The sequence below is a fragment of the Amphibalanus amphitrite genome, unplaced genomic scaffold, assembly GCF_019059575.1.
Source record: "Amphibalanus amphitrite isolate SeventyFive unplaced genomic scaffold, NRLGWU_Aamphi_draft 000849F_arrow, whole genome shotgun sequence".
Classification (NCBI taxonomy): domain Eukaryota; kingdom Metazoa; phylum Arthropoda; class Thecostraca; order Balanomorpha; family Balanidae; genus Amphibalanus; species Amphibalanus amphitrite.
The window spans coordinates 110,074-126,536 of NW_024882343.1; the positions used below are offsets into that span (position 1 = coordinate 110,074).

A 16,463-nucleotide genomic window follows, 5' to 3' on the forward strand; every position below is an offset into this window, starting at 1 on the left:
TTCGACATTCGTTTGACAGATAATAGTTGCGTATTATCATACCAGTGTATGGTTTTCTGTCCCAAAACCTCTAATGATTACTAAAGACAATGGAAAAGTCTCCATTTTGCATTGAATGAATAGACCGCTAGTCAGGCATGGTGGCGTTGCTAAATTATGCATCTGAGAGCAAGATAAAAGCGTACTAACCTACCATTGAACACGATTCTATGAGTGGCCTGCCTGCATTAACTTCGCGGCTGGCGAACTACTGCAAGACCCTGACCCGGCTCTCCATTTGGGCAGGATTTAGCGTCTGGATTCCAGGGCATCGGCAGAATTAGGTCGTCAGTGAATCAGAGTGTAAGGCGCCCTCATCTCCGCCTGCACAACACAGATGAACCCGATAATAAAAGGCGAGCGATCCGAATACAAACGATGCACAGCTCGGCTGGCCGTGGGTATAGGTGGGCTTAAATGGATCTTGAGACGTGATAATGAGACCCAAAACACAGCTTTATCTATTATATAAAATGAAAAGAAAGCCCACTCAAACCGTCCTTCACATGTTTCCTCTGAATTCATCCTTTAGTATGACGAACGTTAGCATCCAATTTATAATCCACAGCTGGGTGGGTTTGGCTTATCGCGTTTATTCCCTCATGCTAACTGCTGATTATCGAGCCTGGGCGGGCTGCTTACGCTATTCTAATTGAATGGGCAGGATTGGTGCAATATTATTTACGGCCGAGTCTGCTCACTGGCTGAGCCACCGCCCAACTGAGCGGGCAAAGGCAATCCGACAGGCGTAACCATTCGATTGAGTTAATAAACGAACTCCACTCCTCGACACTCGCGAGGGAGCTGTGACGACCAGCGCGTGTTGCACCAATCGGGTTCCTGCTTACCAGCTGTAAATCAAACAGCTAATCAAATTGTCTCATGGTGGCAGCGCCAGGGCCATTGTCGTTACAGGTAATTGTTTGTGTAAGTGTTGCTGACAAGACGCAGCCAAGCGTATGCACTAGAATTGCCCTTGTGGGGCCGTTATGAGCGCCATTGAGAGAGCAGCGGTTGATTTTATGACCCGTTACCGGCGTGAAGGTGTTGCCTATAAAACGCGTCTCTACTTCCACCAGAAGAAGGGTGTAATTAGACCTAAGCACCATGCTAGTCTGATTTGAGCCATAATTTTCCATGAAAGTGGTTGTGATGAAAATGTTTTGAACGCAAGCTTCTGTGGTATCAGATATCCTACTAAACGGAGACAAATTACGCACTTTGTCAATGCTGAAAAGGTGATCAATCTTTTCAGAAATTGGACAAACAAGTCGATCTACGCAACTTCGACTGTAACTGATGCCAATTGCCTACCTCGCACAAGAAAGTTGCCGATAGTTTTATCAAAACGAGCTATAGGTCGCAGAAGGCAGCCAACATCGTATGCCTAGTTTAGACCACACTACACACAGTTCCTCAGAACAGCGTATGTCTCGCATCTCGACATTCGCCGACACATTTTACAAATTACTCAGTGCCCGGCGATTGACATCGTTTCCCGTCTTCGGATCCGGATTATAAGCGTCTGTCGCTGCCACTGACATGACTTAAATGACCTCTCCAATATCTTCAGCCGTCTCACTCCGCCAGCCAGGCAGCGCGTGAGGCCAGATCAGATGTCGGAGGCGCCGCGGAACGGTGCACGTGTGACGTGGCGCAACACGCGCCTCCATCACTGACGTGACGTCAGAGGACGTCAGCGGACGTCACGGCGACTGACGCTGATCGCGGGTGCTGACAGAGCCGTTTACTCCGAGAGGCGACTAGCTGGTGATGAGCGAGGCTGCCTGCGACACACTGCGCAAAAGGACAGAGCCCACAAATCAAACAGACGTGAGCCGACTGATGATGAGTGACCTCAGCCATGTCAGCTCCTCGAAATGTCTTCATTTTCAGCTTCTATCTCCCTCTCACTTCCCTCGCCTTTACTCTCTCGTCCCAGCCAGCCTCCTCGCTGCACCATTGATACTGATATCACAGCTCGATCCATACCGTCCGACCCACATCTAGCAGCGGCAGCCCTATAGCAGCGGCAGGAGATCGGCAGCCCAGCGGCGCCGCGGTATAGGAACGGTGGTTTGTGGGAGCGCCGCTGTCGTGCAGATGAAAGCGCCGGTGAAAAGATCACCAACAGATCCCGGACGGTCCCAGGTGACCCCGCACTCTCACCGATGCCCCCGCCCCTCTCTCCGTTACCGGTCGATAGCTTCGTTACCAGTCCGGCTGGTAAACAGTAAACACAGCCGTTATGGTGGTGTTTGTTTGCGGGGACGGAGCTTGGAATGTCCAGAGGTTGTTTAGCTGCGCTATGAGATGAGACGCTTATCCAGTGTGCGTGTGTGTAACAGGAGGATTGTAAATGTAACATCTTGCTGATAAACCTGGCTCAGTGGGGTGAGTCACTGAGTATTCAACCTTTTTTTCCTAAGTATTTTCGCAGATAGCCGGTCGAACTTGGCTCTTGGCAAAGAACAATACTGTGGAGAGCAAACAGGCACGCATGAATTTTTATCTATCACATAGAATTGCAGCATAAGTCCTTTTATGCAAATATGCTCTTTCATTCGGCTGTACCATCGTTATGACCTAGTGACCTCTCGCACAGTCGGTTGAATGGTTCTGAGGACGTCATTTCCAGCCGGTCCCGGTGACATGGTCCGAGTGCACTCAATGGAGTTCATTAGCGTGGGCCGGGGCCCACTCCGCTGCCTGTGGGCGGCGATGTGACGGCGAATGGCCCGTTTGACAATGAAAGCCAGCATGGAATGGAGGGATATTGCAAAAGCCGCCCCTCGATTGCGCTCAGCTTCAGCGGCACGGCGGGGCGTATTTGTCGCATTCTGCAAGGCTTACCTATCAAACCGGTATTTAGTATCATAGCTAGCCTTCACTTATCAGGCATGTGCTTTGCACAAATGAAATTGCAAGAAATACGAAGTGTCTGAGGCGGCGAAGTGATTTCATGAATCGCGCTCTTTAACAGATCAGAAGTTGTCTCCTAAGAAGCACGCTGTGCCTGAAAGTTTCTGCCCAAAAGATTTCCTCAAGAGATTGTTATGCTAGCCTTCTAAATTGTTGCGTATAGTGTAACGAAGTACATCTGTCATCACAAACTTCATATCAACCCGTGACCAAACAGGTGCCGTAAACAGTGACAGTGCAACTTCTGCAGGGCCGGGAAAATAGGCGTGGCACGGCGCATTTTAAGGAGAGCTAACTCTCCGAATTATCGGGTCGAGGTTCGAGCCCCAGTCAAGGTGGGCCAGCTTACGGGTGTGGCACGGTGCATTCTTCTTCTTTTTCTTGGAGGAACTCACCGGTGGAGCCCCAGTTGGGGTGCGCCATGTTATTGTACCAGCCGTCGTAGCGTTGTTTTTCCACCCGAGTCGGCCGGTGTTCCTGGCCTGGAACAGAGAAAAGACAGCAGGTCAGTGGCAGGAAATGCAAACAGAGGCATAAAGCAGAGAAACGTCGGTGAAATAAGTAAAAATGCACCTAAACACATGGAGTTAACGAGGTGCTCACAAGAATCGGTTCCAATCCAATGCATCGAACAACCGACAAATTCATCACACAATCTCCAGACATGGCACGCATCACCGGCGAAGTCGGACATGTTCCGCTCGAGCTGTCCGTGAATCCATTGCCGATATATTTAGTCAGTGCACGAACCAGCCCATCCGGCACTGACCGTCTACCCGGCCACCCGTCTCGGCCGGTTTTTAATCAGCGCGCAGACAGCTCAGCGGTCCGTCCGATATCGACTCACACCTACCGAAAAACCGGCACCGCGGCACCGATAAAAACCGGCGCTCGAATATTGATGGAAGTCCGATGCACGGCCGGGATGGCAGCGCGCACGAGCCGAAATTAATTACGCAAGGCGCCGCCGCCAAGTGGTTCTCCTCGGACTTTGGTTTCCTCTTCCGTGACGCAAGATAGCGAGCAAGGTCGGCGGTGGGAGCAGCCGGCGAATTACTCGCAACGAAGGCGAAGGGTAATGTTTCGGGTCACAGCCCGCCTAATGCGCTGGTGCACAAATAGCAACATTTAGGACTTCAGTGTACTTTTACTTCGTAACGCGCCGCTGGGGACCCCTTCGGTATGAAGCGCATGCTTGATTCCAGCGTGCGCGCTGTCCGGAAAGAACGAAAAAACTAGAGTGACGAAATGCCCTGCTTGCCTGTTCACACGACACACCCGCCTCATTTCGTGATTACGATTAGTCCACACAGAGATAATTGAACTTTTTAATCACATTATACGGCCGGTCTTTTCCTCGATGACTAATTCATCTGTTGCAACAGTGACTAGGTAATTGCCCAAAGTCTATCCAAAATTGACGCCGCTTTGAGGTATCTGATCAAACCAGTGGAGCCGAGTCCTTTCAGTGAAGAAACAGGTCAGACCTAGCATTGAACATAAAAACGTGCGCCCATTCAAGTTCCCAGGGCGCTCTTCAGAACGGGTCCGCTCCATTGCCACAAGGACGACCGATCCACTGTGTAAGAGGTCGTCTCATCACTGCACCTCCGCCAACCCTCGACTTTGGCTGTTCAAAGGCATCACCCGGCGACCTCCGCCTCCATCAGGTGACCTCTGACCTCTGGTGACCTGCAGTGACCTGTGGTGACCTGGGCGGCCGCAGACAATGCCGGTGGGGCCGCGCGTGACTGAGGTGAGACCGGCACCCGTCATCTGCCCATGTCAGCGCCGCACACGAATCAATAGCCTGTCAGGCACCGCACCGCCGCTCCATTACGGGCACCGGCTCCTCTTACAGACGGCTGAATAAGAGCGGTCGGTGCCGCACCGCACTGCACTGGTCTTGGACAACATGATCCATTCTGGATATTTGATATCGTCCTAAACTGGTGAATATTTTGGGATGCATCGTGAATCGTGACAAAACTAATTTTCATAAGCGCATAGAAAATTGAAGTATAAGCTCACATGACCGCGACGCAGCTTACAAAACACTCGCTCATTGCCGGATACAACAGTGGCATGTTGCAACCGCCACAGGCTGTAATTCACCCTAAATAAATCATGCAGTCGGTCTGACGGTTTCCACGACCGGTGTGACATTTGAGGGTCTGAGAGCAGCCCATGGCTGGCCTTGGCAGTCCCGGCGGTGATTACTGCTGCCTCGAGGTCGGCACGGGCACGCAGTCCGAATGGAGCGACTCCGGTGGGCCGCGCCGGGCGCCGCCCGATTTAGCCAGCCGTTCCGGGTGCTTCGGGCCCCGCGCCACCACGCGAGGGAGATGAAACGGACAGTTTTGCATGACTTAGAGCCGATGCATGAACATCAGCGTCGAATTTTCATAGCTTGTCATGACTTTATGGAGTCGTATGTATGTGGCCAAGTGTCGTATCGGAGGTATACGGGGCCACGTGCACGGATGTATAATTTTGCGGGATATATAATATCGTTATAGTGGACTGATTAAGTCTGGTGTGGCTTGGATGAACTAAGAAATGGGAGCATTTAACATGAATGGAAGAGCAAAATGATGCGCTGTATATCGTGAAACGCATAGTCAAAGTACGGTAGTGGAACGACACCATAGGTTCCATTACATAATGCCGCTTTGACAGCGAAACATTCTTCAAAAACGTATATTTTCATTAAAACATTTCTAGTATTAGAAACAAACTTGAAATGTGTGGGCCACGGATACAAGGAAGGTCTTAGTTACCCACGCTGACTGCCCGACGGCAATTGGAAGGCGGACAGATTTCTGACAGGACATATTGGGACATCAGTGAGGACGCTAATGAAATAGCGATGCGACGACCCGTGGCGGGCTGGATGACGAAACATTCCTGGATCGGACAACATTTTATGGAGCTTCTTTGATTAGCCGTCAGAAGCCGAAAACGTGACTGGTTTGAAATCAGCTAATGTTGAGTAAACGCCCCACAGTGCGTAACTTCATTGTTCCATGAAACAATGAAAACTTAGTGCTAAGATATTGCTTAGAAATTTGAAACGGGATCACTGTAGTAAAATTGCATTGCACTTTATCAATCTAAAACTTTGCGATATGTTGCGATATATATGTATATCAGTTTTGCATGGTGTAGTCAGGACTCCATAGTAAACAGTACGCCCACCTACTTTTTTGTCGCATGCAGTAAATTCATCATGCAAACACAATAAAATTACGAACATTTCAAAGGCACCCTAACATAATAACGAAAATGGCCTCAATGGCTAGACTTCCCATCGAGAAACTCTCCACATCAATATGCGGGCAGCTCTGCTGATGGACTGTCTTATGAAGTAGATTGCGGCTTTCAGACAGAGCGTTTGCTCACGAGTTTAATAGCGTAATTGGTGATTTGAGGCGAGAGTGATCCTTCTGCTCCATTAGTTGAATGAATGGCTGACCTGACCGCGTCAGAAAAGGGGTCACACTCCCGCTCTGAGTCGTGAGGCGGCATCACATTACATATACGCCGCAGAGCAGCGAGCGGCACCGGAAATCGGGATAATCTCGTGCTATAGACTATCCTCATCTCTCCCTCTCCCTCCCTCCCTTACTCTCCTCTCTCTCTCTCTCTCTCTCTCTCTCTCTCTCTCTCTCTCTCTCTCTCTCTCTCTCTCTCTCTCTCTCCCTCTTTCTCTCTCTTAATATTTGTGTCTCAATCATTTTGAAGATTAGGAGAAGAAAACGCGAGGAGCTTCTCGGATACTGTAGGCACGGGATACTTATAAACCCTACTATATAGGCATGCTCTCTTCAAGAAATCGCAGAATATTTCATCCCCCCGATCAAAACTGTGTCGTAAGAGTCACGCATGCGTAATTCATACAACGTGTTACACAAATTTAGCTGCCAGAGTTCATTCACAAAACATCTCCAACTAACGTCAAAATGTCGGCGCTGATATTTAACATGTCAAACCTTCGCCACGTTTAGCTCATTACAATTCGTGACCGAGTAACAGCTTACCTAAGCGCCACTCATCACCCGCTAAAATCCATGACCGCAGGCACATAATGTGATCAGAGCATGGCGAGCAGATCCATCTTGGTTTTTTGTTCGTGTTTTCGTCCTAATGAGACCCCGCGGAGTCGGACCAAACTGACACGCAGATCCGTCACACCAGGCCGCTCCCCAGAGCGCTGTTTCGGCAGCCCCGCCGCGGGACACCGTCGGGTCACAGTGATGACACTGATTGACACCTCAGACGGGCAGTGTCACATCGGTCATCTGTCGTGTCAGCTGTCATCGGACAGACGCTGTGTCAGATCAGGCACTTGCTGGCGTTAGATTGCTGATGCAAGATTGGAAGTATGAATGCAAACGCTATCAGCAGAACGGTAATTTTGGCTTTGCTTCTTAGATTGTACGGGTGACGTGGATTGTACGGATAACCGTCGATGTTGCACGCTGTGCATCGCTTTCGCCTGCAAAGCTCGAAGTCAACAGCTTTTAATAAGTAAATGTGTAGCGAAACATATGAATTCTAAGGGGCTTCAGAGCTTCCCCGAAATTTCTTCCGTGTCGTCTCTGATCATTCACCACTACCTCTTTACACTGAGCTGAGAGCTCTGAGCTCTGAGCTCTGAGGTCTGAGCTCTTAGCTCTGAAATCCGGGCCGCCCACCAACTCGCCCAATCCCCACCACTCGGCGGCACTTCTGTGGAACCACAGGGGTCACTCTCTCATCCCCCTCTCTTGATCCACCCCAGAGCGGCCGCAGCTGCCCCACTGAGTGGACTCATTAGGTTCATTAGCGCGTCAGAGATGCCCTGCGATCCCGTCTCCGGTGATGAGAGGAGACGACTGATGGCATGTCCGTGCCTGGTTAGCGGCTACTATGCGCCGACTTTCTACTCGTGGCGCAACAGGGGCGCCTATTAGGCTCTGTGGTGCGATAAGATTGTTTGAATATATGCCACTGATTTGAAATATTGCTAGAATGAATTGTTAACGTTTTCCTATCTTACTGAATTGGAGGGGACTCTGACGAATTTGTTACAGCTTGTAAAATTTGCCAAATCATGCACTATTTTCCTTCAAATTAATCGTAAAGCGTCGACCTTGTATTTGTCCCAATTGTTTACTACTATTGCTTTGACAAATGATGCACTTGCCAGTACATCCTTCATCGTTATATTCACATTATGTTACATATTTGCATTGCATTCATCAACTGTGCGATGACTTGCAATGCGGATCACGTTGTCACTCTATGGATTGCCGAGCATCATCGTAATCTTTAAAACATCAATTTATCGAAGTGAGGTGTCATTGGTGTCGACCATGCTCGAAGAAAACGTGATGTCATGCCTGACAATATGAGCGAAGCTGTCGACATAATTGTGTCTAGGACGTATCACGTCATGAGAACATGATTGCAAGCGTGCCTGTTTATGATGCTTGGAAGTAGACCTGTATTGAAGGTAATACCCATTTATAAAACATAATTATTAATTTTCTACGTTTGTCTAAAGCAGAAGTGAGAAGGTTTCCTGGCATTTCAGGCTGGTTAAATGTGAGTCCAATAATGTTGCATGTTGAAGGATATGTAACCGGTAATTATAAAAAAAATACTGCATTCAGACGCTTCAATGGCATGTTTAAACGCAGCCCCATTCAATATCTTCCAGCCCAGTTCATTAACCCGCGCGGGGCTGGGGGGGGGTAAATTTTACCCCCCCTCGCGAATTTTTGCGATATCTCAAAAACGGCGGCGCGCAGCGCCGCCAAACTTTCAGTACCTTTTCTTACATCAATTTGACACGTTCCCTGAAAATTTGAGCGAAATCCGTCGGAAAATTTTTGAGAAATTGACGTTTTAGTGACGTCATGTTCGCCATTTTCGCCTCAAAAACGGCAAAAGTTCAAACGCCGCTAACATCTTCATTTTTAAAGGAATCAAGACGTAACAAAAAAGGTTATACGTAATTTTACTTTGTCTATCAAATGGCTATCTCGGTTTTTTGAAAATTTTGGATTTTGGCCTAAATTTTTTCAAAAAACTGACTTTTTTGGGAAAATCATTATAAAATCCAAAATTTTGAGTCTATCGAAAAAACCGGAATATATGTCAGAGAAGTGGTCAATGTGCACCTACATACCAAATTTTAGAAGAATCGGTTCAAAAATGTGGGAGTTATTCAAAATTTTATGACGTCACGACACACAAAATTTTTGAAAAATGACTTTTTTGGAAGTTCTAGACCTCGTACGGAAACAAAAATAGCACCATTCGATTCACCGTGAAAAACTGCATCAGATAGACACCTTTTTAGGCCTTAACAACCAACTTCAAAATTTGACCTCACTTGACCTGACCTTGACCTGACCTCGACCTGAAATTCATCCAGAGGTGGTCCATATCACTTATTGAGTGTGCCTATTGAATTCTATGAGTAAAATGACCCATAAAACATGTGTCGCACATGCCCTTTTCTATATTTTGTTTTTTGGTGACCTGACCTGACCTGACCTGACCTTGACCTTGACCTCTGAATGATATTGTATGCAACGAATATTGTCTTGGTAGCCTAAGAACACCTTTTGGGCGATCAGTCTCAGTCCATGACTCCATTCTTCGGCAACTACGGTGCCAGGCCGATACTGTAGAAACTTGCAATTTGTACCCTTGACCTGACCTTGACCTTGACCTCAAACTTTAAATTAAGTACATGTTTTTAGTAGTTCGTGATGAGAGCTTTCGATTGGCGTTTGAATTTTCCAAATCGGACCATTAGTTCGGGAGATAACAGGGGGGGTAAAATTTACCCCCCCCCCAGCCCCGCGCGTTCGGCTGGAGACCCCAGCCCCGCGCGGGTTAAACGACCAGCACACCCTGTTGCACCCCCACAGCTGGAATACTAATGCGCTACTGCTACTGTCATCCATCAGCTGATTCGATCGCTTTAGAACGCCCCAGATCTGGGACTGAATCGCAGTCTGATCAGTGTCACTGCAGCACGCCACTGCACGGGTCACACCGCCCACAGTGCGACCGTATCTGACCAGTACGTCCTATCCGTCAGACTCTGATACATACCGAGTCGTGTAAATCTACTCAGGGGCAGCGCCATGTAAATCTGTACCTGAACGGAGTCATTACTCGACGGCGGCTCTATGTAGGAGTCTGTTCGTCTGTGACGGCGTCTGGGGGCTGAGAAGGAGGTGGGGGGGGGGGGGAGGTAGTGTCAGCTATAGTTACGAAAGCTAGATTGTCGCCGGTGCCAGACGACTGTCGCATTTGCCAGACGACCGTTGCCTTTGTCGCAGGACGGCGCGACACTTCAGATGAGCCGCCGAGGACGACGTGGGCTGGAGCCGATGGCGACACGCGTTTTTTATGCGGTAGGACGGACAGCCAGATCTGACAAACTGGGCGCATGGAGCAGTTGACACATGCTGAGCAAACGGGACCAACCGGATCATTTGAAGGCAATTCAGGTGCTGTTCTACTGCATTATAACCTCACGGCTCATCAAGTCGACCGGTGAACCACCCATCACGCCGTGACTAAAATAACTGACCTTTTCACACCCCGGCCGACTTCGTGTATCACGAGTGTGATAACCGTGAACAAAGTAAATCAGACCGGACAGCGCCGGTGCGCGGAGCGTGTCGGCGACACGGTGCCCGCAGCGGCGCTTGTCGCTGTAGTGTGGATGGGGGATGGGGGTGCGATCAGACGGCACCGGGTCACTGCGTGGCCGGAGGGTGACCGGGACTGACATCCATCGCCAAATGGTGACAGGTGGAGGATAGAGGCCACCAGAGCGCCTGCAGTGCTGCCCTGACCTAGCTGGGAACTGCCGGACCCCAGCAGAGCTGACCACCCACCGATCGGAACCCCCTGCCGAGCTGCCCAGTGACACGATCAGACCCCCAACAGCGCGGCGTGGTGACCTGGTCAAGCCAACAGCAGAGGGGTGATGGTTGCTGGAGACTGCTGAATGGAGGAGCCGCGGGAAGTCCACCAAATCGCTGTTGATTGCCCAATGGAGGCACACAGCGTCCACGATAGACGGTATTCCGAACTGGAAAGTCCAGATCGGAAAGCCGACAGCAGCAAAGACAGATTCGACAGGCTGGGGATTTTGTGGCGAGGAGAGATTCGAAAACAGATTATCTGTTCGCCGGATCTGTATTGTTGAGTACACATTTATCTTACATCTCGTTGAAGCGCTGACTTTTGTGGGCTCAGTCAGTTCTACTCAGCTTTGACTGTCATTCATTCACCTATCCTGTTTGTTTGAGCCGTGTGTGACACAATCGCACGTTTCTACTTTCTTCATGCTGTCCCATAAGTCATAACCGACCAAAAAATCACTTATCTCATCTTCACACCCATCACCTTATCCTGACATCATCTATTCATCAGTGCCTAGGCATAGTATCTTCCCACGGGAAACACACAACCAACAAAAAAGTGTTGCGCCTGCCACCACATCTCCGATGCATTCAGAGACGGTCACCATCTCAAGGGTCGCTGAGCACCTCTCTCTCCTTCCGAGATAAACTACCTCAGAACGCCTGGATGGTGCTGGAAAACTGTTAAAAGGATGCTCTAACAAACACAGCCCTGATGCAACCCACTCACACCTGCGCCACCGTGGATCACGACGGCCACCGAGCTGCGTCACTCGGTCAATAGGGACGGGTGCGGGCACACATGACCTAGATGAGCCGGCCTCGACTGCTGCGGGGCCTGAGCGGAGGTCCCGAGGCGCTGGGACCGCCCCGCCTCCGCTCCCACTCTTCAGAAGTCACGGAGATCGGCATTCAGCGCTGAATGAAACACCTGCGCTTCAGCTGCACTGCTGCGAGCCAGGCGTCGTGCTGCAGCACCACAACATTTTCTTGCTGCGTCAGAATTAACCCGATTGGGCCGTCCGCGTCACAATCACACACAGCCGCGTCACAATGACTATCGATTTCTGACGTCACAGCATCAACAGTCCCGCGGCGTTTCGACAACCGAAAACAAGAAGCTTAGCTTTCATCCATTCACGGCCCCCGCAGGCAAAAACGCGCCGGGAAGGGCCCTGTACGGCAGTCGTAACCACCACTACGACTGTGCTTTACTGACTTTACGGTATACTTTCATTTCGTGTCGTCTCGCCTAGGCTGTTCTCTAATCGCACCTGCCAGGCCAATCGTGCAGCTGCTGCTGTGGTCGTACTGCATGTGATCGGGCAGCTTCTGTATGCTGTGTGTGGGTGGGTCATGACTGGGGAGGTTTGTGTAGGGGAGGGGAGGGGAGGGGGAGCTGGTGGAGCGTAACGGGCGAGCAGCCGCAGCACAGCTGTTCAGTGGCGACCGTGACGTGGTGTGACGTGACGTGACGTGTGACGTTACCAGAAGGTGATGAGACCCAGAACCACAGCAGGATCCCATATTACCCTGCATACAATATACCACACAGCAAATGAAGGCCGTTTGTGATGACTCTGTAGTCACTCTGAATGCGCTGATTGATCACCGTCAGTGTCATCAGCTCCGCGCGCTGGAGCCTCACGTAGCCAGCGCCATGCTCCAATACCAGAATTCCCAGCTGTTGAGACCGCAGAGGCAGATGCCACACAATGACTATAGTTTAGATTTAATGACGCCACTGGCCTCCATGATAAACCAACACACAAGGTCATCTGTTTGGTAAATACGTCGACTCCGTGAGTGATAATTCCTTCCGTGAGTTATTTCGATCCAGAAGGCTGTGTTGGAGCGGTTCTTAGCGTCTTGTGCATGACTACTTAGGACGGGGTGACAGCGTATGTCCTATCTACTCTTTTATTCCCAAAGGCTTGCTTGAAGGGCATAGAGCGTGAATGGGAAGGCTTTGGCTAAGCCGAGTGAAGTGATCTATGGCACGTGAAACATAATGAATGGGTTGATGAATTTACGAGTTTTTCTCGTGGTTAGGTGCCTGGGTTTCATCAACAAAGATATAATCAACGTCCTTTAATATTTTGAACAAATGTTCTATGGTGAGAAACTATGCTGGCTGTTATTATTTTTACCACTTACAGAGTGGCAACAGAGACGTGTATGGCGGTTACTTCCACCCCATGAGAACCTTGAATACTCGGTTTCATAGGTCATGAGCCTGATGTTGCTTATGTGGGTGCCGCTCGTTTCTTTTTGGTTGCCGGCCTGACACTTCTTTATTCGTGACCTTGATGTCTTCATCAAACTCTCATTGGAATACAAACATCGCCATAAACCGCATCGGCATCATATCAACAAGTCCAGCATATTCATTCAACCCACGGGGCGCATTTCGCCATGTCTGTTTCGCTGGTCGCCAGTTGTGCCATCCCACACACTGCCTCAGCTCCCCGCCTGCCTCGGTAAGTATAGCCCGGCCTGGAGGCGAGTCCAAGGCCCGTCGCCGAGCCTTTCGGCCATGGTAATGCTGGGAACTTCCCAGCTGGTTTGGCACACGGCGACTTTGAGCGCGTGCACCACGGCTGGCTGGTGATGGTGAGCTGTGGTGCGTGCGGTGGGCTGTGGGTGAGCTGCGTTATACGCGCTTCTAATTGGTGACTGCGCTAGCTCCTGGATAGGCATTAGAGATAGCTGGGTAATCCTGGATCAGTACAACACGGGTGTAGGATGTCTCTGTTTGGCATGTCGCTTGACAAAGAGAGAAATACGAGAATGGAGACACTTTTGCTCTTGTGCATTGGAGGAACTTTTTGGAGAGAATGTACGTAAAAATTAAATGGCCAGCAATTATATAAAACTTGAACTAACCCTGAAAATGTTTCCAAGACTCTGGTATAATCTTCTGACGCAACAATCGGTATCGTCTCTGATAAATCACAATGTGATGATATTTTAATGTTAGCGGTCCAAATTACCGTCCGATTAGCGGTGAATTATTGAGTTTGGAAGGCCTTCCCCGCTGGGTTCGGACTAGTTTCGAAATATCCCAAATTCGCCTTGTTTTGACCGCCGCCCACCAGGCAGTTTGTCCAATGCTGATTATTTAGGGACATCATAACACAGTTTGTCCAATGTCCATATTAACATAGGATTAGAACTGACTCTGCCACAATACCATCTCTGGCACGAACACCAGTGGAGGGGGTGAATAACTTATCCGACGATGAGATTCTCTCAGAGATGGTGGAGTTTCTCAGAGTCTGGAATCTCTCAGAGTCCCTCGGAGACTCCACACCCTCTCCCGCCTCCTCTCTCCTTCTCTTTCTCCGACCCTTTCCGCCTCCACAGACCAGTCCAGTCGTCTGGGTTCGTCTGGAGCGGCGTGTTTACCGATTGGTCAGGCTGTCGGGCGGCCCACGCCGGACCGATCGGGTGTCGGTCAGCGGCGCGACCTTCACGGCGGACCGCTCCGCTCAGCGGGAGCGTGCTGTCCCGTCCGTGATTGGTCCGTGAGGAAACGAACCGCGACGATGGCGCTATCGGAACTGGTTTCCGCGAATGTGGGTCACCTTCCCCGGTAGAAGGTATAATTGGAAATGACTGTGCAGCGAAGTAAGCGAGGTACGCCACGCTGACAGTAACTGACTGGAAATAGTCTTGTTAACGTTCTTCGATAATCTGCTAATGTGTCACTGGGGCCTGACAAGGTCACCTTTATTAGCCTCATTATATGGGCAAATGTCACAGATATCTAAATTGACTAGTGAGCGTTTGCCAGCTACTTCATTTTCCTTTTTTAGCAGCGATATACACCGTTCATAGTTAAGTAAATAATTTTTCAAGGAAGCGATAATCTCACAAATGAAAAAGCTGCAAAAGTGAATAATTGTCCGACGAAAATACTTATATGGATAGTTCGAGAATAACAAAGCATGTTTCCAGTAAGTGTCCTTCTCGGAATATGATCCGTTCAGGCAGCAGCCAACACACCATTGCACTGGTCTTGTCAAGCATACAGCATACCCTGTGGCAGCACGTTAAGCGGTATCGGTAATTAAAATCGACGACAACTGCCGCGACAACACTCAATGTAAGCCATCTGGGTGTTCTTGACCGAGTATTTTAAGTGCCGTGATTTCGATCGGGGGGCTCTGGCTGTTCCCACCGCCGCAAAATGCTACAGCGAAGGGTCTCACCGGCCCAAGGTGATGATAACGGCAAAATGCGCCGGGAAATGAGACCGCTCACTAAGGTCTATCAGCGGTGGTGGGAAGGGCAACAGGCTCGTAAAGAAGAGTGACTCGTGAGCTTGACTTGGTGTTGAAGTGAGCAAAGTCGTGATGGCCTCGGTTAGTTAACCCTAGAACGCCTAGGGGGGGGGGGTTGTATCAACCCCCCCCCCTGAGGTTTTTTCGAAGTGCACGCTAAACGGCTTGTCGTAGCGGGCTGAAATTTTCAATACCCTTTGGGTCAAACTTTGCGCATCTTTTGCCAAAAAAAATTGATCGGGTCATGTCAGGTCACGGAGTTATGACGTCATAAGAGGTACAGCCTCCGGCCGGATTTTCACAAACTGAGTGCCAACGCCCGAGGTTTCCTGCCGGTGGTACGGACATCGGTTGATGGATCGTGATGAAACTTCCCATGCATGATGGGGCAAGTATTGGCTATCATATGGTATAAGAAATTTGACCGGGTCAGGTCAGGTCACGGAGCTATGACGTCACAAGAGGAACAGCGTCCGGTACTATTTTTGAAAAGCGCCCGAAACACTATTTTGCTAATTCTTGTCACCTCAATGGGAATATGCAGCAATATTAGATTCTATAGGGAGCAAATGGACCTCCCAAATCCAAAAATACAATCAGATTTCAAAAATTTAAATTTTGATTTTTCGAATTTCTGCCGCCGACTGTGACCTTGCCGACTTCCGGCGATCCCAACGCGCCATTTTTAGAACTAGGAAAACGAAATACATACCAAACGATAGAGAATTGATCAAGGAACACGATAGTGAAGGTTTCAAGTCGATATCTCCAACCGTTTTGCCGCAATCGCCGCCGAAAGTTGAAAAAAGTCTATTTTTCCGAAAATTTGACCTTTGACCGGTCAAAAGTAGGTCAAATGTTGACCTAGGACCAAAAAAATATACCACCAATCGCGAGATCTCGTTGAGAGCAATCCGTTGGTTTTTTCCGCTAAGCTCTACGACCTTCCGTTTCGAAACGCCAGGGGGGGGGGGTCGTAACAACCCCCCCCCCCTGGTCGTTCGTGTTATGAGAAATGGCCTGGTCGTGCGAGGGTTAATGTTTTGCTATAAGTCACGAGGCTGAATCTTCCTCTCTCATGAGTCTTAGCGAGCGTATGATGTCTCATCCACCTCCTTCCCTGATGGAGTTACGCTCAGCTCCAGCTCCAGTCGTCCCTGGCCAACCATCATGACTCCGCATAGCCCTCGCGGGACAGCAATGTAAAACAGCGGTGACATTTTGGCTTGGATGTCACCGCACCGGTCTGGTCAGCTGATGACATAAGTTGAGGTGTGTT

General features: G+C 49.6%; 1 protein-coding gene across 1 annotated transcript in view; it reads right to left on the reverse strand.

The window, feature by feature from the left end:
• Positions 1–16,463, reverse strand: part of LOC122367074 (dual oxidase-like) — a 65,562-nt gene that overhangs the window by 26,285 nt on the left and 22,814 nt on the right. The window contains exon 2 of the mRNA XM_043339858.1: positions 3,357–3,443. Within this exon, the coding sequence (XP_043195793.1) occupies positions 3,357–3,443 (87 nt within the window). The remainder of the gene's footprint in view (positions 1–3,356; positions 3,444–16,463) is intronic.